The sequence below is a fragment of the Oncorhynchus clarkii genome, unplaced genomic scaffold, assembly GCF_045791955.1.
Source record: "Oncorhynchus clarkii lewisi isolate Uvic-CL-2024 unplaced genomic scaffold, UVic_Ocla_1.0 unplaced_contig_13846_pilon_pilon, whole genome shotgun sequence".
Taxonomy (NCBI): domain Eukaryota; kingdom Metazoa; phylum Chordata; class Actinopteri; order Salmoniformes; family Salmonidae; genus Oncorhynchus; species Oncorhynchus clarkii.
This window is the reverse complement of record NW_027258457.1, coordinates 14791-39849: the sequence shown is the minus strand read 5'-3', so window position 1 is coordinate 39849 and position 25059 is coordinate 14791. Positions and strand designations below refer to the sequence as shown.

The following is a 25059-nucleotide window of genomic DNA, read 5'->3' as shown; positions in this document are numbered from 1 at the left end:
ATGACTGAGTCTTTGAATAAAGAGATTGAGATAAAAAACTGTTCAGTTTGAGTGTTTGTTGCAGCTCGTTCCGGTCTCTAGCTGCAGCGAACTGAAAAGACGAGCGACCCAGGGATGTGTGTGCTTTGGAGACCTTTAACAGAATGTGACTGTCAGAACGTGTGGGGGATGAGGGCTGCAGTAGATATCGGGAGAGTGAAGCCTAGGGTGTCATCTGAAAAGCTGTCAATAGGCTACTGTAGCCAGTCACTTATTCGGAAAATGTTGATACGCGTCGTGAATGATTGACTGGGAGCAAAGGTATTTCGGTCACATAGGTCTACATTTTATCCATGCCTATCAGTCATTTAAACTAGGTTGTTATAAGGCATGCTCTCTGAGACTCTGACATAATCCGTGTATGAGTCCAATATAACGTTTCCTAGTTGTATCATTGAGTGGATCGTGTTTAGCCAGTCCGCTACATTGACACTGTTCTGTCAAACTGATACTTCGTGAACGTAGATGTCGTGATTCGCTTCGATGAATCGTCTGGAGTTCCGCTGAACTGTGAAGCCACGTCGCTCATTGGCCAGTATTAGTTCCTTTTGACTACTTCGGCTTCTGCTATTGGCTGAGCCGCAGTCAGCCTGCCCGTGGACCCGCCTCCTCCCAGCAAAACGGACAGATTCTGATTGATAATTTAAAGGCAGTCTTTCTGTTCATCCTTCCAGTGCGCGTCTCCACCGTTTTTACACAAAGTGTTTCAGCCAGCCAGTCTTACCGCACGACCCAAGCGGACACCAAGCTCCCAGCGGTACCGGGTGAAGCCTCGGTGAGTTCCCCTATGCGCTGTCATCTGTCTGTGTCTCTCGCTCTCTCTCTCTCACACACACACACACACACAAACCACCAAATAACTCTGCACACACTAGGACGCACAGACATGTGACATATCGAACCCACCGCGCTAGCTGTTATATGGCTCATAAAGACGCTTTTCAATCGTCTTTGCAAGACACATCTGCACTTAGTTAGCAAGGACACTTTCTGTCTTGACGTGCGCGCGTTCGCCTATATTCTAGTTAGCAATACAATACAAAACAATACAGTAGAGTAGGTAGTAGGTATTCTAGCTAGTGAACAGGTCAACGGCGCCGCCAGATAGGCCACTAGTCTATATAACGTCACTACGCTGTAGCGCTGCGGTCCTATGCAGCCTAGAGATTAGATGGTCATTTCGCATTGTGTCGCTTTTATTCTGCCTTCTTAGTAGTCTGCTGCAGACAGACAGACAGACTCAATTCTTCTTGCCTGTTCTCTGCGGAAGGGATCCAGACTGATCCAGTCGGAACCGGTTCGTGATGCACTAGGCCACAGTTGTTGTGCAACAGCGCAGTGCTCTTCTGATAGCGCCCAGTGGCAGGCAGTTTATTCTGGTTCTAAAAGCAGCTAGGATTGATTTGCATAACAAAAGACGGTAACACTTACTTTACAGCTTTACAGATACCTATTATCTCTTAGTCCGGAGCTTGCAGGTATAGTCCCGTATAATGAATAACAAGAACTACTTGTATGGCATCTCTGTGTAATGCATCATGATGTGGTTACAATGCATCGTAAGGATGTCAATAGTACAAGTTGTGCTTTAGATAGGGAACAGGTGTCATTAGGGACTCTGATGTTTTTGAACCTGTCAGGTTACTATAGGTCACAGCCTAGACCATGTGGGTGGGGATGTTGTTGTGGGATCACTGGCTCCTGGAGGCTTCAGTACAAAACCACTTCAACTTCTGACAGCATGGATGTGTTCCCAAATGGCACCTTGCCTATTCCCTATTTTAGTGCACTACTTTAGCCTCATAGGCCCTGGTCAAAAGTAGTGCACTATATAGGGAATAGGGTGCCATTGGAAATGCACACCATATCTCTTACAAATGAACCAGCGCTCTCCAAGTCCTTAGAGAGACAGATGGGGTGGGAAGGCTAGAATAGAGTAGACTGAACTTCCCAGGGTTGGGCTGGAGGAACTGAGTTGAACCTGCTGTGCTGTTGATCTAGCACCTTTTACAGAGAGTCATGTAACGTCAATGTTACACAATGATCACAACACCGGAGACACCACTCTGAGAGCTCTGTCTTTATGGGGGGGGGGGGGGGGGACAATGATCACAACACCGTAGACACCACTGAGAGCTCTGTCTTTATGGGGGGGGGGACAATGATCACAACACCGTAAACACCACTCTGAGAGCTCTGTCTTTATGGGGGGGGGGGGGGGGGGGGGGACAATGATCACAACACCGTAGACACCACTCTGAGAGCTCTGTCTTTATGGGAGGGGGGGGGGACAATGATCACAACACCGGAGACACCACTCTGAGAGCTCTGTCTTTATGGGAGGGGGGGGGACAATGATCACAACACCGTAGACACCACTCTGAGAGCTCTGTCTTTATGGGAGGGGGGGGGGACAATGATCACAACACCGGAGACACCACTCTGAGAGCTCTGTCTTTATGGGAGGGGGGGGGACAATGATCACAACACCGGAGACACCACTCTGAGAGCTCAGTCTTTATGGGAGGGGTGGGGGGGGACAATGATCACAACACCGGAGACACCACTCTGAGAGCTCAGTCTTTATGGGGGGGGCAATGATCACAACACCGGAGACACCACTCTGAGAGCTCTGTCTTTATGGGAGGGGGGGGGACAATGATCACAACACCGTAGACACCATTCTGAGAGCTCTGTCTTTATGGGAGGGGGGGGGACAATGATCACAACACCGGAGACACCACTCTAAGAGCTCTGTCTTTATGGGGGGGGGGGCAATGATCACAACACCGTAGAAACCATTCTGAGAGCTCTGTCTTTATGGGAGGGGGGGGGGGGACAATGATCACAACACCGGAGACACCACTCTAAGAGCTCTGTCTTTATGGGGGGGGGGGGACAATGATCACAACACCGGAGACACCACTCTAAGAGCTCTGTCTTTATGGGGGGGGGCAATGATCACAACACCGTAGAAACCATTCTGAGAGCTCTGTCTTTATGGGAGGGGGGGGGGACAATGATCACAACACCGGAGACACCACTCTAAGAGCTCTGTCTTTATGGGGGGGGGGGGGGGACAATGATCACAACACCGGAGACACCACTCTAAGAGCTCTGTCTTTATGGGGGGGGGGACAATGATCACAACACCGTAGACACCACTCTGAGAGCTCTGTCTTTATGGGAGGGGGGGGGGGACAATGATCACAACACCGTAGACACCACTCTGAGAGCTCTGTCTTTATGGGAGGGGGGGGGGACTATGATCACAACACCGTAGACACCACTCTGAGAGCTCTGTCTTTATGGGGAAGGGAGGTATACCGTAAACAGGCTTCAGTTTCAATGAAATATCTTACTCTCTCTCTCTGTGTGTTGTCAAACCTCTCTGTTCAGTATTTCTATCTGCAGTGTTCCATAATAATAACCCCCACCCCACTGTAGCAGTGATTACACAACACTAGAGTTACTGTGTCAGTGATCTCTCCCAGGACCGTTCCTATAGTTACAGTGGTCTCTCCCAGGACCGTTCCTATAGTTACAGTGACCTCTCCCAGGACCGTTCCTATAGTTACAGTGACCTCTCCCAGGACCGTTCCTATAGTTACAGTGGTCTCTCCCAGGACCGTTCATATAGTTACAGTGACCTCCCCCAGGACCGTTCCTATAGTTACAGTGACCTCTCCCAGGACCGTTCCTATAGTTACAGTGACCTCTCCCAGGACCGTTCCTATAGTTACAGTGACCTCCCCCAGGACCGTTCCTATAGTTACAGTGACCTCTCCCAGGACCGTTCCTATAGTTACAGTGACCTCTCCCAGGACCGTTCCTATAGTTACAGTGACCTCTCCCAGGACCGTTCCTATAGTTACAGTGACCTCTCCCAGGACCGTTCCTATAATTACAGTGACCTCTCCCAGGACCGTTCCTATAGTTACAGTGACCTCCCCCAGGACCGTTCCTATAGTTACAGTGACCTCTCCCAGGACCGTTCCTATAGTTACAGTGACCTCTCCCAGGACCGTTCCTATAGTTACAGTGACCTCTCCCAGGACCGTTCCTATAGTTACAGTGACCTCTCCCAGGACCGTTCCTATAGTTACAGTGGTCTCTCCCTGGACCGTTCCTATAGTTACAGGTTGTTGTTGTGGTCCAATCCATCACATTTCATTTTAAAGCCCTTTTCTTACATCCGGAGTTATCACAAAGTGCTTAACAGGTGGTTGTTGTGGTCCAATCCATCACATTTCATTTGATAAAGCCCTTTTCTTACATCCGGAGTTATCACAAAGTGCTTAACAGGTGGTTGTTGTGTTAATCACCACCACAGGGGATTCGGGTGGACTGGTGTGGTCCTGTGGCGTGTCGTTTAGCTAGTTGAGCGAATTGGAGAGAACTAACCTTTTAACAGCAGCTTTCCTCATCACCACGGTTTGTGTTTTGAAGGACAAGCCTCAACCCAGAAACATCCGTGTGTGTGTGTGTGTGTGTGTGTGTGTGTGTGTGTGTGTGTGTGGCCTCATTTGCATCATTTTGCATTCCAACTCTTGCACAAGCCCAGTCTGAGTTACAGCAGTCGACTTGATTGTGTTTTGGATCATTGTCTTGCTGCATAAACCAGCTGTGCTTCGTCTTCAGCTCAAAGACAGCTGGCCTGATATTCTCCTGTAGAATTCTCTGATACAGAGCAGTATACATGGTCCCCCCCCCCCCCCCCCCCCCCTCAGAATTACACTGACTGACTACCTGATTGTTATGATCATTTAACCTCTGACCTTTAGGCTGCACAGCGCCAACGCTAAAAGTGACAGTTGAATATACTTCCATGACATCATCTTTGGCACGGCCCCTGTGGAGGTACTGCAACATCTATACATCCGACGTCTATTCAGATCTACTGAGGCAGAACAGGACAGAGGGAGAGTGCAGGGTGTATGAAAAGCCTGTGCCAGTTAACCTATTTCTGAGAGGCCAGATACATTATTCCTCTACTGTAGTTCCTGTTATGTCATGTCGTTTGACTAGTATACACTCTCTGGTGCTGAAGTCCACAGGACAGACAGTCTCTGGTGCTGAAGTCCACAGGACAGACAGTCTCTGGTGCTGAAGTCCACAGGACAGACAGTCTCTGGTGCTGAAGTCCACAGGACAGACAGTCTCTGGTGCTGAAGTCCACAGGACAGACAGTGTCTGGTGCTGAAGTGCACAGGACAGACAGTCTCTGGTGCTGAAGTCCACAGGACAGACAGTGAGCGTCTCTGGTACTGAAGTCTACGGTGATCAGTCCAGTACAGGCAGCCTGTCCTACAGTGTTCAGTCCTGTACAGTCAGCCTGTCCTACAGTCAGCCTGTCCTACAGTGTTCAGTCCTATACAGTCAGCCTGTCCTACAGTGTTCAGTCCTATACAGTCAGCCAGTCCTACAGTGTTCAGTCCTTTACAGTCAGCCTTGCCTACAGTGTTCAGTCCTGTACAGTCAGCCTGTCCTTCAGTGTTCAGTCCTTTACAGTCAGCCTGTCCTACAGTGTTCAGTCCTCTACAGTCAGCCTGTCCTACAGTGTTCAGTCCTCTACAGTCAACCTGTTCTACAGTCAGCCTGTCCTACAGTGTTCAGTCCTATACAGTCAGCCTGTCCTACAGTGTTCAGTCCTCTACAGTCAGCCTGTCCTACAGTGTTCAGTCCTCTACAGTCAGCCTGTCCTATACAGTCAGCCTGTCCTACAGTGTTCAGTCCTTTACAGTCAGCCTGTCCTATAGGGTTCAGTCCTTTACAGTCAGCATGTCCTACAGTGTTCAGTCCTATACAGTCAGCCTGTCCTACAGTGTTCAGTCCTCTACAGTCAGCCTGTCCTACAGTGTTCAGTCCTATACAGTCAGCCTGTCCTACAGTGTTCAGTCCTACAGTGTTCAGTCCTTTACAGTCAGCCTGTCCTATTGTGTTCAGTCCTATACAGTCAGCCTGTCCTACAGTGTTCAGTCCTATACAGTCAGCCTGTCCTACAGTGTTCAGTCCTATACAGTCAGCCTGTCCTACAGTGTTCAGTCCTATACAGTCAGCCTGTCCTACAGTGTTCAGTCCTATACAGTCAGCCTGTCCTACAGTGTTCAGTCCTCTACAGTCAGCCTGTCCTACAGTGTTCAGTCCTGTACAGTCAGCCTGTCCTACAGTGTTCAGTCCTATACAGTCATCCTGTCCTACAGTGTTCAGTCCTATACAGTCAGCCTGTCCTACAGTGTTCAGTCCTCTACAGTCAGACTGTCCTACAGTGTTCAGTCCTGTACAGTCAGCCTGTCCTACAGTGTTCAGTCCTATACAGTCAGCCTGTCCTACAGTGTTCAGTCCTACAGTGTTCAGTCCTGTACAGTCAGCCTGTCCTACAGTGTTCAGTCCTCTACAGTCAGCCTGTTCTACAGTGTTCAGTCCTGTACAGTCAGCCTGTCCTACAGTGTTCAGTCCTATACAGTCAGCCTGTCCTACAGTGTTCAGTCCTCTACAGTCAGCCTGTCCTACAGTGTTCAGTCCTCTACAGTCAGCCTGTCCTATACAGTCAGCCTGTCCTATAGTGTTCAGTCCTTTACAGTCAGCCTGTCCTACAGGGTTCAGTCCTTTACAGTCAGCCTGTCCTACAGTGTTCAGTCCTATACAGTCAGCCTGTCCTACAGTGTTCAGTCCTCTACAGTCAGCCTGTCCTACAGTGTTCAGTCCTGTACAGTCAGCCTGTCCTACAGTGTTCAGTCCTATACAGTCAGCCTGTCATACAGTGTTCAGTCCTACAGTGTTCAGTCCTTTACAGTCAGCCTGTCCTATTGTGTTCAGTCCTATACAGTCAGCCTGTCCCACAGTGTTCAGTCCTATACAGTCAGCCTGTCCTACAGTGTTCAGTCCTATACAGTCAGCCTGTCCTACAGTGTTCAGTCCTTTACAGTCAGCCATTCATACAGTGTTCAGTACTTTACAGACAGCCTGTCCTACAGTGTTCAGTCCTTTACAGTCAGCCTGTCCTACAGTGTTCAGTCCTTTACAGTCAGCCTGTCCTACAGTGTTCAGTCCTATACAGTCAGCCTGTCCTACAGTGTTCAGTCCTATACAGGTAGCCTGTCCTACAGTGTTCAGTCCTGTACAGCCAGCCTGTCCTACAGTGTTCAGTCCTATACAGTCAGCCTGTCCTACAGCCTGTCCTACAGTGTTCAGTCCTACAGTGTTCAGTCCTATACAGTCAGCCTGTCCTACAGTGTTCAGTCCTTTACAGTCAGCCTGTCCTACAGTATTCAGTCCTATACAGTCAGCCTGTCCTACAGGGTTCAGTCCTATACAATCAGCCTGTCCTACAGTGTTAAGTCCTATACAGTCAGCCTGTCCTATACAGTCAGCCTGTCCTACAGTGTTCAGTCCTGTACAGTCAGCCTGTCCTATCTTCAGTCCTGTACAGTCAGCCTGTCCTACAGTGTTCAGTCCTGTACAGTCAGCCTGTCCTATGTTCAGTCCTGTACAGTCAGCCTGTCCTACAGTGTTCAGTCCTCTACAGTCAGCCTGTCCTACAGTGTTCAGTCCTGTACAGTCAGCCGTCCTATGTTCAGTCCTATACAGTCAGCCTGTCCTACAGTGTTCAGTCCTGTACAGTCAGCCTGTCCTACAGTGTTCAGTCCTGTACAGTCAGCCTGTCCTACAGTGTTCAGTCCTGTACAGTCAGCCTGTCCTACAGTGTTCAGTCCTGTACAGTCAGCCGTCCTATGTTCAGTCCTATACAGTCAGCCTGTCCTACAGTGTTCAGTCCTGTACAGTCAGCCTGTCCTACAGTGTTCAGTCCTCTACAGTCAGCCTGTCCTACAGTGTTCAGTCCTATACAGGTAGCCTGTCCTACAGTGTTCAGTCCTGTACAGTCAGCCTGTCCTACAGTGTTCAGTCCTATACAGTCATCCTGTCCTACAGTGTTCAGTCCTATACAGTCAGCCTGTCCTACAGTGTTCAGTCCTCTACAGTCAGACTGTCCTACAGTGTTCAGTCCTGTACAGTCAGCCTGTCCTACAGTGTTCAGTCCTATACAGTCAGCCTGTCCTACAGTGTTCAGTCCTACAGTGTTCAGTCCTGTACAGTCAGCCTGTCCTACAGTGTTCAGTCCTCTACAGTCAGCCTGTTCTACAGTGTTCAGTCCTGTACAGTCAGCCTGTCCTACAGTGTTCAGTCCTATACAGTCAGCCTGTCCTACAGTGTTCAGTCCTCTACAGTCAGCCTGTCCTACAGTGTTCAGTCCTCTACAGTCAGCCTGTCCTATACAGTCAGCCTGTCCTACAGTGTTCAGTCCTTTACAGTCAGCCTGTCCTACAGGGTTCAGTCCTTTACAGTCAGCCTGTCCTACAGGGTTCAGTCCTATACAGTCAGCCTGTCCTACAGTGTTCAGTCCTCTACAGTCAGCCTGTCCTACAGTGTTCAGTCCTGTACAGTCAGCCTGTCCTACAGTGTTCAGTCCTATACAGTCAGCCTGTCATACAGTGTTCAGTCCTACAGTGTTCAGTCCTTTACAGTCAGCCTGTCCTATTGTGTTCAGTCCTATACAGTCAGCCTGTCCTACAGTGTTCAGTCCTATACAGTCAGCCTGTCCTACAGTGTTCAGTCCTATACAGTCAGCCTGTCCTACAGTGTTCAGTCCTACAGTGTTCAGTCCTTTACAGTCAGCCATTCATACAGTGTTCAGTACTTTACAGACAGCCTGTCCTACAGTGTTCAGTCCTTTACAGTCAGCCTGTCCTACAGTGTTCAGTCCTTTACAGTCAGCCTGTCCTACAGTGTTCAGTCCTATACAGTCAGCCTGTCCTACAGTGTTCAGTCCTATACAGGTAGCCTGTCCTACAGTGTTCAGTCCTGTACAGCCAGCCTGTCCTACAGTGTTCAGTCCTATACAGTCAGCCTGTCCTACAGCCTGTCCTACAGTGTTCAGTCCTACAGTGTTCAGTCCTATACAGTCAGCCTGTCCTACAGTGTTCAGTCCTTTACAGTCAGCCTGTCCTACAGTATTCAGTCCTATACAGTCAGCCTGTCCTACAGGGTTCAATCCTACACAATCAGCCTGTCCTACAGTGTTAAGTCCTATACAGTCAGCCTGTCCTATACAGTCAGCCTGTCCTACAGCCTGTCCTACAGTGTTCAGTCCTACAGTGTTCAGTCCTATACAGTCAGCCTGTCCTACAGTGTTCAGTCCTTTACAGTCAGCCTGTCCTACAGTATTCAGTCCTATACAGTCAGCCTGTCCTACAGGGTTCAGTCCTATACAATCAGCCTGTCCTACAGTGTTAAGTCCTGTACAGTCAGCCTGTCCTATCTTCAGTCCTGTACAGTCAGCCTGTCCTACAGTGTTCAGTCCTGTACAGTCAGCCTGTCCTATGTTCAGTCCTGTACAGTCAGCCTGTCCTACAGTGTTCAGTCCTCTACAGTCAGCCTGTCCTACAGTGTTCAGTCCTGTACAGTCAGCCGTCCTATGTTCAGTCCTATACAGTCAGCCTGTCCTACAGTGTTCAGTCCTGTACAGTCAGCCTGTCCTACAGTGTTCAGTCCTGTACAGTCAGCCTGTCCTACAGTGTTCAGTCCTGTACAGTCAGCCTGTCCTACAGTGTTCAGTCCTGTACAGTCAGCCGTCCTATGTTCAGTCCTATACAGTCAGCCTGTCCTACAGTGTTCAGTCCTGTACAGTCAGCCTGTCCTACAGTGTTCAGTCCTCTACAGTCAGCCTGTCCTACAGTGTTCAGTCCTATACAGGTAGCCTGTCCTACAGTGTTCAGTCCTGTACAGCCAGCCTGTCCTACAGTGTTCAGTCCTATACAGTCAGCCTGTCCTACAGCCTGTCCTACAGTGTTCAGTCCTACAGTGTTCAGTCCTATACAGTCAGCCTGTCCTACAGTGTTCAGTCCTTTACAGTCAGCCTGTCCTACAGTATTCAGTCCTATACAGTCAGCCTGTCCTACAGGGTTCAGTCCTATACAATCAGCCTGTCCTACAGTGTTAAGTCCTATACAGTCAGCCTGTCCTATACAGTCAGCCTGTCCTACAGTGTTCAGTCCTGTACAGTCAGCCTGTCCTATCTTCAGTCCTGTACAGTCAGCCTGTCCTACAGTGTTCAGTCCTGTACAGTCAGCCTGTCCTATGTTCAGTACTGTACAGTCAGCCTGTCCTACAGTGTTCAGTCCTGTACAGTCAGCCTGTCCTATGTTCAGTCCTGTACAGTCAGCCTGTCCTACAGTGTTCAGTCCTGTACAGTCAGCCTGTCCTACAGTGTTCAGTCCTCTACAGTCAGCCGTCCTATGTTCAGTCCTATACAGTCAGCCTGTCCTACAGTGTTCAGTCCTGTACAGTCAGCCTGTCCTACAGTGTTCAGTCCTGTACAGTCAGCCTGTCCTACAGTGTTCAGTCCTGTACAGTCAGCCTGTCCTACAGTGTTCAGTCCTGTACAGTCAGCCGTCCTATGTTCAGTCCTATACAGTCAGCCTGTCCTACAGTGTTCAGTCCTCTACAGTCAGCCTGTCCTACAGTGTTCAGTCCTGTACAGTCAGCCTGTCCTACAGTGTTCAGTCCTCTACAGTCAGTGTGTCCTACAGTGTTCAGTCAAATCAAATCAAATCAAATCAAATGTATTTATATAGCCCTTCGTACATCAGCTGATATCTCAAAGTGCTGTACAGAAACCCAGCCTAAAACCCCAAACAGCAAGCAATGCAGGTGTAGAAGCACGGTGGCTAGGAAAAACTCCCTAGAAAGGCCAAAACCTAGGAAGAAACCTAGAGAGGAACCAGGCTATGTGGGGTGGCCAGTCCTCTTCTGGCTGTGCCGGGTGGAGATTATAACAAAACATGGTCAAGATGTTCAAATGTTCATAAATGACCAGCATGGTCGAATAATAATAAGGCAGAATAGTTGAAACTGGAGCAGCAGCACAGTCAGGTGGACTGGGGACAGCAAGGAGTCATCATGTCAGGTATTCCTGGGGCATGGTCCTAGGGCTCAGGTCCTCCGAGAGAGAGAAAGAAAGAGAGAATTAGAGAGAGCATATGTGGGATGGCCAGTCCTCTTCTGGCTGTGCCGGGTGGAGATTATAACAGAACATGGCCAAGATGTTCAAATGTTCATAAATGACCAGCATGGTCGAATACCCCGACACATAAACTACTGCAGCATAAATACTGGAGGCTGAGACAGGAGGGGTCAGTGTTCAGTCCTATACAGTCAGCCTGTCCTACAGCCTGTCCTACAGTGTTCAGTCCTATACAGTCAGCCTGTCCTACAGTGTTCAGTCCTATACAGTCAGCCTGTCCTACAGTGTTCAGTCCTATACAGTCAGCCTGTCCTATGTTCAGTCCTCTACAGTCAGCCTGTCCTACAGTGTTCAGTCCTTTACAATCAGCCTGTCCTACAGTGTTCAGTCCTCTACAGTCAGCCTGTCCCACGCGTTCAGTCCTTTACAATCAGCCTGTCCTACAGTGTTCAGTCCTCTACAGTCAGCCTGTCCTATGTTCAGTCCTATACAGTCAGCCTGTCCTACAGTGTTCAGTCCTGTACAGTCAGCCTGTCCTACAGTGTTCAGTCCTTTACAGTCAGCCTGTCCTACAGTGTTCAGTCCTATACAGTCAGCCTGTCCTACAGTGATCAGTCCTATACAGTCAGCCTGTCCTACAGTGTTCAGTCCTGTACAGTCAGCCTGTCCTACAGTGTTCAGTCCTGTACAGTCAGCCTGTCCTACAGTGTTCAGTCCTATACAGTCAGCCTGTCCTACAGTGTTCAGTCCTATACAGTCAGCCTGTCCTACAGTGATCAGTCCTATACAGTCAGCCTGTACTACAGTGTTCAATCCTATACAGTCAGCCTGTCCTACAGTGTTCAGTCAGCCTGTCCTATAGTGTTCAGTCCTCTACAGTCAGCCTGTCCTACAGTGTTCAGTCCTTTACAGTCAGCCTGTCCTACAGTGTTCAGTCCTTTACAGTCAGCCTGTCCTACAGTGTTCAGTCCTATACAGTCAGCCTGTCCTACAGTGTTCAGTCCTATACAGTCAGCCTGTCCTACAGTGTTCAGTCCTATACAGTCAGCCTGTCCTACAGTGTTCAGTCCTATACAGTCAGCCTGTCCTACAGTGTTCAGTCCTGTACAGGCAGCCTGTCCTACAGTGTTCAGTCCTACAGTGTTCAGTCCTATACAGTCAGCCTGTCCTACAGCCTGTCCTACAGTGTTCAGTCCTACAGTGTTCAGTCCTATACAGTCAGCCTGTCCTACAGTGTTCAGTCCTTTACAGTCAGCCTGTCCTACAGTATTCAGTCCTATATAGTCAGCCTGTCCTACAGGGTTCAGTCCTTTACAATCAGCCTGTCCTATAGTGTTCAGTCCTTTACAGTCAGCCTGTCCTACAGTATTCAGTCCTATACAGTCGGCCTGTCCTACAGTGTTCAGTCCTTTACAATCAGCCTGTCCTACAGTGTTCAGTCCTGTACAGTCAGCCTGTCCTACAGTGTTCAGTCCTGTACAGTCAGCCTGTCCTATGTTCAGTCCTGTACAGTCAGCCTGTCCTACAGTGTTCAGTCCTGTACAGTCAGCCTGTCCTACAGTGTTCAGTCCTGTACAGTCAGCCTGTCCTATGTTCAGTCCTGTACAGTCAGCCTGTCCTACAGTGTTCAGTCCTTTACAGTCAGCCTGTCCTACAGTGTTCAGTCCTGTACAGTCAGCCTGTCCTACAGTGTTCAGTCCTGTACAGTCAGCCTGTCCTACAGTGTTCAGTCCTGTACAGTCAGCCTGTCCTACAGTGTTCAGTCCTGTACAGTCAGCCTGTCCTACAGTGTTCAGTCCTATACAGTCAGCCTGTCCTACAGTGTTCAGTCCTATACAGTCAGCCTGTCCTACAGTGTTCAGTCCTATACAGTCAGCCTGTCCTACAGTGTTCAGTCCTATACAGTCAGCCTGTCCTACAGTGTTCAGTCCTGTACAGGCAGCCTGTCCTACAGTGTTCAGTCCTACAGTGTTCAGTCCTATACAGTCAGCCTGTCCTACAGCCTGTCCTACAGTGTTCAGTCCTACAGTGTTCAGTCCTATACAGTCCTATACAGTCAGGCTACGTCCTCGTGTTATAACGACACCCAGGCTACGTCCTTGTGTTATAACGACACCCAGGTTACGTCCTCATGTTATAACGACACCCAGGCTACGTCCTCGTGTTATAACGACACCCAGGCTACGTCCTGGTGTTATAACGACACCCAGGTTACGTCCTCGTGTTATAACGACACCCAGGTTACGTCCTCGTGTTATAACAACACCCAGGTTACGTCCTCGTGTTATAACAACACCCAGGTTACGTCCTCGTGTTATAACGACACCCAGGTTACGTCCTTGTGTTATAACGACACCCAGGCTATGTCCTTGTGTTATAACGACACCCAGGCTACGTCCTCGTGTTATAACGACACCCAGGCTACGTCCTCGTGTTATAACGACACCCAGGCTACGTCCTCGTGTTATAACGACACCCAGGCTACGTCCTCGTGTTATAACGACACCCAGGCTATGTCCTCGTGTTATAACGACACCCAGGCTATGTCCTCGTGTTATAACGACACCCAGGCTATGTCCTCGTGTTGTAACACAACACCCAGGCTATGTCCTCGTGTTATAACGACACTCAGGCTATGTCCTCGTGTTATAACGACACCCAGGTTACGTCCTCGTGTTATACAGATAGAGGACACCGGTGTTCAAGCCAGATTCATTCATGAATGTCTTTCTGCTTCTGTGTGTCATTCATTCTCCATTCTCGCTAAACACTGGACTCTCTGACTGACTGAGAACCGAGCCAAAATGTGTGTGTGTGTGTGTGTGTGTGTGTCAGCCCTCTGCTCAGTGACAGAATGAAGTGGAGACCCCTGATGAATAATGATCAGTTCAGTTTTATAACGGAGAGAGGAAAGACCTGGAGACTGGCTTCTCTGTTAACATGGAGAGGTGAGAGAGGAAAGACCTGGAGACTGGCTACACTGTTAACATGGAGAGAGGAAAGACCTGGAGACTGGCTTCTCTGTTAACATGGAGAGAGGAAAGACCTGGAGACTGCCTTCTCTGTTAACATGGAGAGAGGAAAGACCTGGAGACTGGATTCTCTTTTAACATGGAGAGAGGAAAGACCTAGAGACTGGCTTCTCTGTTAACATGGAGAGGTGAGAGAGGAAAGACCTGGAGACTGGCTTCTCTGTTAACATGGAGAGAGGAAAGACCTGGAGACTGGCTTCTCTGTTAACATGGAGAGGTGAGAGAGGAAAGACCTGGAGACTGGCTTCTTTGTTAACATGGAGAGGTGAGAGAGGAAAGACCTGGAGACTGGCTTCTCTGTTAACATGGAGAGAGGAAAGACCTGGAGACTGGCTTCTCTGTTAACATGGAGAGATGAAAGACCTGGAGACTGGCTTCTCTGTTAACATGGAGAGAGGAAAGACCTGGAAACTGGCTTCTCTGTTAACATGGAGAGGTGAGAGAGGAAAGACCTGGAGACTGGCTTCTCTGTTAACATGGAGAGAGGAAAGACCTGGAGACTGGCTTCTCTGTTAACATGGAGAGAGGAAAGACCTGGAGACTGGCTTCTCTGTTAACATGGAGAGATGAAAGACCTGGAGACTGGCTTCTCTGTTAACATGGAGAGGTGAGAGAGGAAAGACCTGGAGACTGGCTTCTCTGTTAACATGGAGAGGTGAGAGATGAAAGACCTGGAGACTGGCTTCTTTGTTAACATGGAGAGGTGAGAGAGGAAAGACCTGGAGACTGGCTTCTCTGTTAACATGGAGAGAGGAAAGACCTGGAGACTGGCTTCTCTGTTAACATGGAGAGAGTAAAGACCTGGAGACTGGCTTCTCTGTTAGTCTCTCTCTGCCTCTCTCCATCCCTCATTATAATTGAATTGATTTATACAGTTTATAACACCTGGGGATTTATACAGTTTATACAACCTGGGGATTTATACAGTTTATACAACCTGGGGATTTATACAGTTTATACAACCTGGGGATTTATACAGTTTATACAACCTGGGGATTTATACAGTTTATACAACCTGGGGATTTATACAGTTTATATAACCTGGGGATTTATACAGTTTATATAACCTGGGGATTTATACAGTTTATACCACCTGGGGATTTATACAACCTGGGGATTTATACAGTTTATATAACCTGGGGATTTATACAGTTTATACAAACTGGGGATTTATACAGTTTATATAACCTGGGGATTTATACAACCTGGGGATTTATACAGTTTATACAACCTGGGGATTTATACAGTTTATACAACCTGGGGATTTATACAGTTTATACAACCTGGGGATTTATACAGTTTATATAACCTGGGGATTTATACAACCTGGGGATTTATACAGTTTATACAACCTGGGAATTTATACAGTTTATATAACCTGGGGATTTATACAGTTAATACCACCTGGGGATTTATACAGTTTATACAACCTGGGGATTTATACAGTTTATACAACCTGGGGATTTATACAGTTTATACAACCTGGGGATTTATACAGTTTATACCACCTGGGGATTTATACAACCTGGGGATTTATACAGTTTATATAACCTGGGGATTTATACAGTTTATACCACCTGGGGATTTATACAACCTGGGGATTTATACAGTTTATACAACCTGGGGATTTATACAGTTTATACCACCTGGGGATTTATACAGTTTATATAACCTGGGGATTTATACAGTTTATACCACCTGGGGATTTATACAGTTTATACAACCTGGGGATTTATACAGTTTATATGACCTGATAGGATTTATACAGTTTATATAACCTGGGGATTTATACAGTTAATATAACCTGGGGATTTATACAGTTTATACAACCTGGGGATTTATACAGTTTATACCACCTGGGGATTTATACAGTTTATACAACCTGGGGATTTATACAGTTTATACAACCTGGGGATTTATACAGTTTATACCACCTGGGGATTTATACAGTTTATATAACCTGGGGATTTATACAGTTAATACAACCTGGGGATTTATACAGTTTATACCACCTGGGGATTTATACAACCTGGGGATTTATACAGTTGATCAAAACCTGATAGGATTTTGGGAATGTTTCCAGAATGTTGAAACTATAGTATTAATGAAGCCAGTCAGTTGTCCTCAGATGCCTTTTAGTTATCATAACCCCACCCATAACGCCTCCCCACCCCCACACACATACACACACACACACACACACACACACACACACACACACACACACACCTCTCCACTGTCTGTCTCTGTGCTGCTAACCTCTCCACTGTCTGTCTCTGTGCTGCTAACCTCTCCACTGTCTGACAGACTTGTTGTGGTGCTGTTGGATGGATTCTCAGTTAAAACCACTGCTCTGAGAACTGTACCTATGCCTTAGTCCTCTCTCTCTCTGTGTGTGTCCTCTGATTGTATATGACATTTCTCCCTCCGTCTTCAGGTGGCGTGAAGGCAGGTGTTGAGGACTGTCTTTCTCTCTCTGTCTCATTCTGTTGTTCTGAGTCATGGCGTCCTCCCTGCTCAGCAGGCAGCTTGTCCTCTCCCTCCAGCAGAACCTCAGGCTCACTGCACCAGGTACATGCCGCTCACACACGCCCCTCACACACTCCGCTCACACACTCCGCTTACACACACCGTTCACACACATACCCTGTGGCCAGACAGACTAATGGTATCACCCTACATACCCTGTGGCCAGACAGCCTAATGACATCACCCTACATACCCTGTGGCCAGACAGACTAATGATATCACCCTACATACCCTGTGGCCAGACAGACTAATGATATCACCCTATGGCCAGACAGACTAATGATATCACCTTACATACCCTGTGGCCAGACAGACTAATGGTATCACCCTACATACCCTGTGGCCAGACAGACTAATGATATCACCCTATGGCCAGACAGACTAATGATATCACCCTACATACCCTGTGGCCAGACAGACTAATGATTTCACCCTATGGCCAGACAGACTAATGATATCACCCTACATACCCTGTGGCCAGACGGACTAATGATTTAACCCTACATACCCTGTGGCCAGACAGACTAATGATATCACCCTACATACCCTGTGGCCAGACAGACTAATGATATCACCCTACGTACCCTGTGGCCAGACAGACTAATGATATCACCCTACGTACCCTGTGGCCAGACAGACTAATGATATCACCCTACATACCCTGTGGCCAGACGGACTAATGATTTAACCCTACATACCCTGTGGCCAAACAGACTACTGATATCACCCTACATACCCTGTGGCCAGACAGACTAATGATATCACCCTACATACCATGTGGCCAGACAGACTAATGATATCACCCTACATACCCTGTGGCCAGACAGACTAATGATATCACCCTACATACCCTGTGGCCAGACAGACTAATGATATCACCCTATGGCCAGACTGACTAATGATATCACCCTACATACCCTGTGGCCAGACAGACTAATGATATCAACCTACATACCCTGTGGCCAGACGGACTAATGATTTAACCCTACATACCCTGTGGCCAGACAGACTAATGATATCACCCTACATACCCTGTGGCCAGACAGACTAATGATATCACCCTACATACCCTGTGGCCAGACAGACAAATGATATCACCCTACGTACCCTGTGGCCAGACAGACTAATGATATCACCCAACATACCCTGTGGCCAGACGGACTAATGATTTAACCCTACATACCCTGTGGCCAGACAGACTAATGATATCACCCTACATACCCTGTGGCCAGACAGACTAATGATATCACCCTACGTACCCTGTGGCCAGACAGACTAATGATATCACCCTACGTACCCTGTGGCCAGACAGACTAATGATATCACCCTACGTACCCTGTGGCCAGACAGACTAATGATATCACCCTACGTACCCTGTGGCCAGACAGACTAATGATATCACCCTACGTACCCTGTGGCCAGACAGACTAATGATATCACCCTACGTACCCTGTGGTCAGACAGACTAATGATATCACCCTACGTACCCTGTGGCCAGACAGACTAATGATATCACCCTTCATACCCTGTGGCCAGACAGACTAATGATATAACCCTGTGGCCAGACAGACTAATGATATAACCCTGTGGCCAGACAGACTAATGATATCACCCTACATACCCTGTGGCCAGACAGACTAATGATATAACCATGTGGCCAGACAGACTAATGATATCACCCTACATACCCTGTGGCCAGACAGACTAATGATATCACCCTACATACCCTGTGGCCAGACAGGCTAATGATATCACCCTACATACCCTGTGGCCAGGCAGACTAATGGTATAACCCTGTGGCCAGACAGACTAATGATATCACCCTACATACCCTGTGGCCAGACAGACTAATGATTTCACCCTGCATACCCTGTGGCCAGACAGACTAATGATATCACCCTACATACCCTGTGGCCAGACAGACTAATGATATCACCCTACATACCCTGTGGCCAGACAGACTAATGGTATCACCCTACATACCCTGTGGCCAGACAGACTAATGGTATCACCCTGTGGCCAGACAGACTAATGATATCACCCTGTGGCCAGACAGACTAATGATATAACCCTGTGGCCAGACAGACTAATGATATCACCCTACGTACCCTGTGGCCAGACAGACTAATGATATCACCCTACGTACCCTGTGGCCAGACAGACTAATGATATCACCCTACGTACCCTGTGGCCAGACAGACTAATGATATCACCCTACGTACCCTGTGGCCAGACAGACTAATGGTATAACCCTGTGGCCAGACAGACTAATGATATAACCCTGTGGCCAGACAGACTAATGACATCACCCTACATACCCTGTGGCCAGACAGACAGGAACTAAGGCTGGTACGGCATAACATAATGAATGGAGGGTTTGTCCTTGTCTAAGGTTAAGCTGAAGGATCTTCTGCAGGACAAGTCAGCAACACAGCATTGCCTTAACTGTGTGTGTGTGTGTGTGTGTGTGTGTGTGTGTGTGTGTGTGTGTGTGTGTGTGTGTGTGTGTGTGTGTGTGTGTGTGTGTGTGTGTGTGTGTGTGTGTGTGTGTGTGTGTGTGTGTGTGTGTGTGTGTGTGTGTGTGTGTGTGTGTGTGTACAGGCTGCAGGTATGTGAGTAAGGCAGCAGCTAAGACTCAGTTGGAGTTTGAATACGATGGGCCGTCCATGAAGACCGAGGTCCCAGGACCCCGTTCCAAGGTACTGAACCACACAGAGTCCCTGTACGCCACTAACAGCACCATGGACCAGTAGGAACTATAGCTGTCTGTTAACAGGTACTGAACCACACAGAGTCCCTGTACGCCACTAACAGCACCATGGACCAGTAGGAACTATAGTTCTCTGTTAACAGGTACTGAACCACACAGAGTCCCTGTACGCCACTAACAGCACCATGGACCAGTAGGAACTATAGCTGTCTGTTAACAGGTACTGAACCACACAGAGTCCCTGTACGTCACTAACAGCACCATGGACCAGTAGGAACTATAGCTGTCTGTTAACAGGTACTGAACCACACAGAGTCCCTGTACGCCACTAACAGCACCATGGACCAGTAGGAACTATAGCTGTCTGTTAACAGGTACTGAACCACACAGAGTCCCTGTACGTCACTAACAGCACCATGGACCAGTAGGAACTATAGCTGTCTGTTAACAGGTACTGAACCACACAGAGTGCCTGTACGCCACTAACAGCACCATGGACCAGTAGGAACTATAGCTGTCTGTTAACAGGTACTGAACCACACAGAGTCCCTGTACGTCACTAACAGCACCATGGACCAGTAGGAACTATAGCTGTCTGTTAACAGGCTCCTTCTGTTTGACATGGGTTCAATGGTGACCTCTGTGTGACCCTGCGATGGGAACAGTGGACTGTACACACCCATCCTGAACACTGTGTTGCACACAGGCTTCGTCCCAAACAGAACCCTAAGGAGGGAATAAGCTGCATTAGACCAGGACACTATGGAGGGAATAGGCTGCATTAGACCAGGACACTATGGAGGGAATAGACTGCATTAGACCAGGGCACTATGGAGGGAATAGACTGCATTAGACCAGGACACTATGGAGGGAATAGACTGCATTAGACCAGGGCACTATGGAGGGAATAGACTGCATTAGACCAGGGCACTATGGAGGGAATAGGCTGCATTAGACCAGGGCACTATGGAGGGAATAGACTGTATTAGACCAGGGCACTATGGAGGGAATAGGCTGCATTAGACCAGGGCACTATGGAGGGAATAGACTGTATTAGACCAGGGCACTATGGAGGGAATAGACTGTATTAGACCAGGGCACTATGGAGGGAATAGACTGTATTAGACCAGGGCACTATGGAGGGAATAGACTGTATTAGACCAGGGCACTATGGAGGGAATAGACTGTATTAGACCAGGGCACTATGGAGGGAATAGGCTGCATTAGACCAGGGCACTATGGAGGGAATGGACTGTATTAGACCAGGGCACTATGGAGGGAATAGACTGCATTAGACCAGGGCACTATGGAGGGAATAGACTGTATTAGACCAGGGCACTATGGAGGGAATAGACTGTATTAGACCAGGGCACTATGGAGGGAATAGACTGTATTAGACCAGGGCACTATGGAGGGAATAGGCTGCATTAGACCAGGGCACTATGGAGGGAATAGACTGTATTAGACCAGGGCACTATGGAGGGAATAGACTGCATTAGACCAGGGCACTATGGAGGGAATAGACTGTATTAGACCAGGGCACTATGGAGGGAATAGACTGTATTAGACCAGGGCACTATGGAGGGAATAGACTGCATTAGACCAGGGCCCATAGGGTAGGGCACTATGGAGGGAATAGACTGTATTAGACCAGGGCACTATGGAGGGAATAGACTGCATTAGACCAGGGCACTATGGAGGGAATAGGCTGCATTAGACCAGGGCACTATGGAGGGAATAGACTGCATTAGACCAGGGCCCATAGGGTAGGGCACTATGGAGGAAATAGACTGCATTAGACCAGGGCACTATGGAGGGAATAGGCTGCATTAGACCAGGGCACTATGGAGGGAATAGGCTGCATTAGACCAGGGCACTATGGAGGGAATAGACTGCATTAGACCAGGGCACTATGGAGGGAATAGACTGCATTAGACCAGGGCACTATGGAGGGAATAGACTGTATTAGACCAGGGCACTATGGAGGGAATAGGCTGCATTAGACCAGGGCACTATGGAGGGAATAGACTGTATTAGACCAGGGCACTATGGAGGGAATAGACTGTATTAGGGACCAGGGCACTATGGAGGGAATAGACTGCATTAGACCAGGGCACTATGGAGGGAATAGACTGTATTAGACCAGGGCACTATGGAGGGAATAGGCTGCATTAGACCAGGGCACTATGGAGGGAATAGACTGCATTAGACCAGGGCACTATGGAGGGAATAGACTGTATTAGACCAGGGCACTATGGAGGGAATAGACTGCATTAGACCAGGGCACTATGGAGGGAATAGACTGCATTAGACCAGGGCTGGGAATAGGCTGCATTAGACCAGGGCCCATAGGGTAGGGCACTAGACCAGGGCACTATGGAGGGAATAGGCTGCATTAGACCAGGGCACTATGGAGGGAATAGACTGCATTAGACCAGGACACTATGGAGGGAATAGGCTGCATTAGACCAGGGCACTATGGAGGGAATAGGCTGCATTAGACCAGGGCACTATGGAGGGAATAGGCTGCATTAGACCAGGGCACTATGGAGGGAATAGACTGTATTAGACCAGGGCACTATGGAGGGAATAGACTGCACTAGACCAGGGCACTATGGAGGGAATAGACTGTATTAGACCAGGACACTATGGAGGGTATAGGCTGCATTAGACCAGGGCACTATGGAGGGAATAGACTGCATTAGACCAGGACACTATGGAGGGAATAGGCTGCATTAGACCAGGGCACTATGGAGGGAATAGACTGCACTAGACCAGGGCACTATGGAGGGAATAGACTGTATTAGACCAGGGCACTATGGAGGGAATAGACTGCACTAGACCAGGGCACTATGGAGGGAATAGGCTGCATTAGACCAGGGCACTATGGAGGGAATAGACTGCATTAGACCAGGGCACTATGGAGGGAATAGGCTGCATTAGACCAGGGCCCATAGGGTAGGGCACTATGGAGGGAATAGGCTGCATTAGACCAGGGCCCATAGGGTAGGGCACTATGGAGGGAATAGACTGCATTAGACCAGGGCACTATGGAGGGAATAGACTGCATTAGACCAGGACACTATGGAGGGAATAGACTGCATTAGACCAGGGCACTATGGAGGGAATAGACTGCATTAGACCAGGGCACTATGGAGGGAATAGACTGCATTAGACCAGGACACTATGGAGGGAATAGACTGTATTAGACCAGGACACTATGGAGGGAATAGACTGCATTAGACCAGGGCACTATGGAGGGAATAGACTGCATTAGACCAGGGCACTATGGAGGGAATAGGCTGCATTAGACCAGGGCACTATGGAGGGAATAGACTGCATTAGACCAGGGCACTATGGAGGGAATAGGCTGCATTAGACCAGGACACTATGGAGGGAATAGACTGCATTAGACCAGGGCACTATGGAGGGAATAGACTGCACTATGGAGGGAATAGACTGCATTAGACCAGGGTACTATGGAGGGAATAGACTGCACTATGGAGGGAATAGACTGCACTATGGAGGGAATAGACTGTATTAGACCAGGACACTATGGAGGGAATAGACTGCATTAGACCAGGGCACTATGGAGGGAATAGACTGCATTAGACCAGGGCACTATGGAGGGAATAGACTGAATTAGACCAGGACACTATGGAGGGAATAGACTGTATTAGACCAGGACACTATGGAGGGAATAGACTGCATTAGACCAGGGCACTATGGAGGGAATAGACTGCATTAGACCAGGGCACTATGGAGGGAATAGACTGCACTATGGAGGGAATAGACTGCATTAGACCAGGGTACTATGGAGGGAATAGACTGCACTATGGAGGGAATAGACTGCACTATGGAGGGAATAGACTGTATTAGACCAGGGCACTATGGAGGAAATAGACTGCCATTTTGAGATACATTAACCTACTGTTGAGGAATCACCCTGACCTGACATCTCTCTCTTCATCTCCTCCCCTCCCTCTTCCCTCCTCCTCCTCCCCCTCCCTCACCAGGAGCTGACCAAACAGTTGGGAGAGATGCAGGTATGCAGAGAGAGAGAGAGAGAGAGAGAGAACAACGCATTATTGGGTCACACACTTGCATGCACACAACGCAAACACACACACACAGACACACAACCCAGACACACACACAGACACACATTATCTCTCTGTGTCTAGACTAAGTTAACTGAATGACTACCTTATCTCTTTCTCTCGCTCTCTGTCTGGCTCTCTGTCTCGCTCTCTCTCTGTCCATCTCGGTCCCTCTCTCTCTCTCCATCTTGGTCCCTCTCTCTGTGTCCATCTCTGTCCCTCTCTCTCTGTCCCTCTCTCTCTTTCCATCTCGGTCCCTCTCTCTCTCTCCATCTCTGTCCCTCTCTCTCTGTCCATCTCTGTCCCTCTCTCTCTGTCCATCTCTGTCCCTCTCTCTCTCTCCATCTCGGTCCCTCTCTCTCTGTTCATCTCGGTCCCTCTCTCTCTGTCCATCTCGGTCCATCTCTCTCTTTCCATCTCGGTCCATCTCTCTCTTTCCATCTCGGTCCATCTCTCTCTTTCCATCTCGGTCCCCTCTCTCTCTGTCCATCTCGGTCCCCTCTCTCTCTGTCCATCTCGGTCTCTCTCTCTCTGTCCATCTCGGTCTCTCTCTCTCTGTCCATCTCGGTCTCTCTCTCTCTGTCCATCTCGGTCTCTCTCTCTCTGTCCATCTCGGTCTCTCTCTCTCTGTCCATCTCGGTCTCTCTCTCTCTGTCCATCTCGGTCTCTCTCTCTCTGTCCATCTCGGTCTCTCTCTCTCTGTCCATCTCGGTCGTCTCTCTCTCTCTGTCCATCTCGGTCGTCTCTCTCTCTCTGTCCATCTCGGTCCCCTCTCTCTCTCTCTGTCCATCTCGGTCCCCTCTCTCTCTCTGTCCATCTCGGTCCCTCTCTCTCTCTGTCCATCTCGGTCTCTGTCCATCTCGGTCCCTCTCTCTCTCTGTCCATCTCGGTCCCTCTCTCTCTCTGTCCATCTCGGTCCCTCTCTCTCTCTGTCCATCTCGGTCCCTCTCTCTCTGTCCATCTCGGTCCCCTCTCTCTCTTTGTCCCTCTCTCTCTGTCCCTCTCTCTCTGTCCATCTCGGTCCCCTCTCTCTCTGTCCCTCTCTCTCTGTCCAACTCGGTCCCTCTCTCTCTGTCCATCTCGGTCCCTCTCTCTCTGTCCATCTTGGTCCCTCTCTCTCTGTCCATCTCGGTCCCTCTCTCTCTGTCCATCTCGGTCCCTCTCTCTCTGTCCATCTCGGTCCCTCTCTCTCTGTCCATCTTGGTCCCTCTCTTTCTCTCTCGCTCTCTCCCTCCCTCCCCTCCAGAACGTGGGCGCAATCAATTTCTTCTGTAACTATGAGGAGAGCAGAGGAAACTACCTGGTGGACGTGGACGGAAACCGCATGCTGGACGTCTACACACAGATCTCCTCTATTCCTATTGGTTAGTACACAGATCCCCTCTATTCCTATTGGTTAGTACACAGATCTCCTCTATTCCTATTGGTTAGTACACAGATCTCCTCTATTCCTATTGGTTAGTACACAGATCTCCTCTATTCCTATTGGTTAGTACACAGATCTCCTCTATTCCTATTGGTTAGTACACAGATCTCCTCTATTCCTATTTGTTAGTACACACAGATCTCCTCTATTCCTATTGGTTAGTACACAGATCTCCTCTATTCCTATTGGTTAGTACACAG

General features: G+C 48.7%; 1 protein-coding gene across 1 annotated transcript; it reads left to right on the top strand.

Moving 5' to 3' along the window:
- The first annotated feature begins 261 nt into the window (after positions 1-261).
- On the top strand, positions 262-24802 carry LOC139396968 (4-aminobutyrate aminotransferase, mitochondrial-like). Its single transcript, XM_071143907.1, has 5 exons — positions 262-814; positions 16532-16665; positions 19225-19322; positions 23350-23379; positions 24680-24802. Exons 2-5 carry the CDS (start codon positions 16596-16598, stop codon positions 24800-24802), a joined length of 321 nt encoding a protein of 106 aa, XP_071000008.1. The 5' UTR covers positions 262-814; positions 16532-16595.
- The last annotated feature ends 257 nt before the right edge of the window (positions 24803-25059 follow it).

What these genes read in the sequence shown, in the direction of transcription:
- LOC139396968 (XM_071143907.1), top strand. Translation starts at nt 16,596, where the DNA reads ATGGCGTCCTCCCTGCTCAGCAGGCAGCTTGTCCTCTCCCTCCAGCAG. An exon ending in TCCCAGGACCCCGTTCCAAG is followed by an intron (nt 19,323 to 23,349) that starts GTACTGAACCAC and finishes CTCCCTCACCAG; the next exon opens with GAGCTGACCAAACAGTTGGG. An exon ending in AACAGTTGGGAGAGATGCAG is followed by an intron (nt 23,380 to 24,679) that starts GTATGCAGAGAG and finishes CCTCCCCTCCAG; the next exon opens with AACGTGGGCGCAATCAATTT.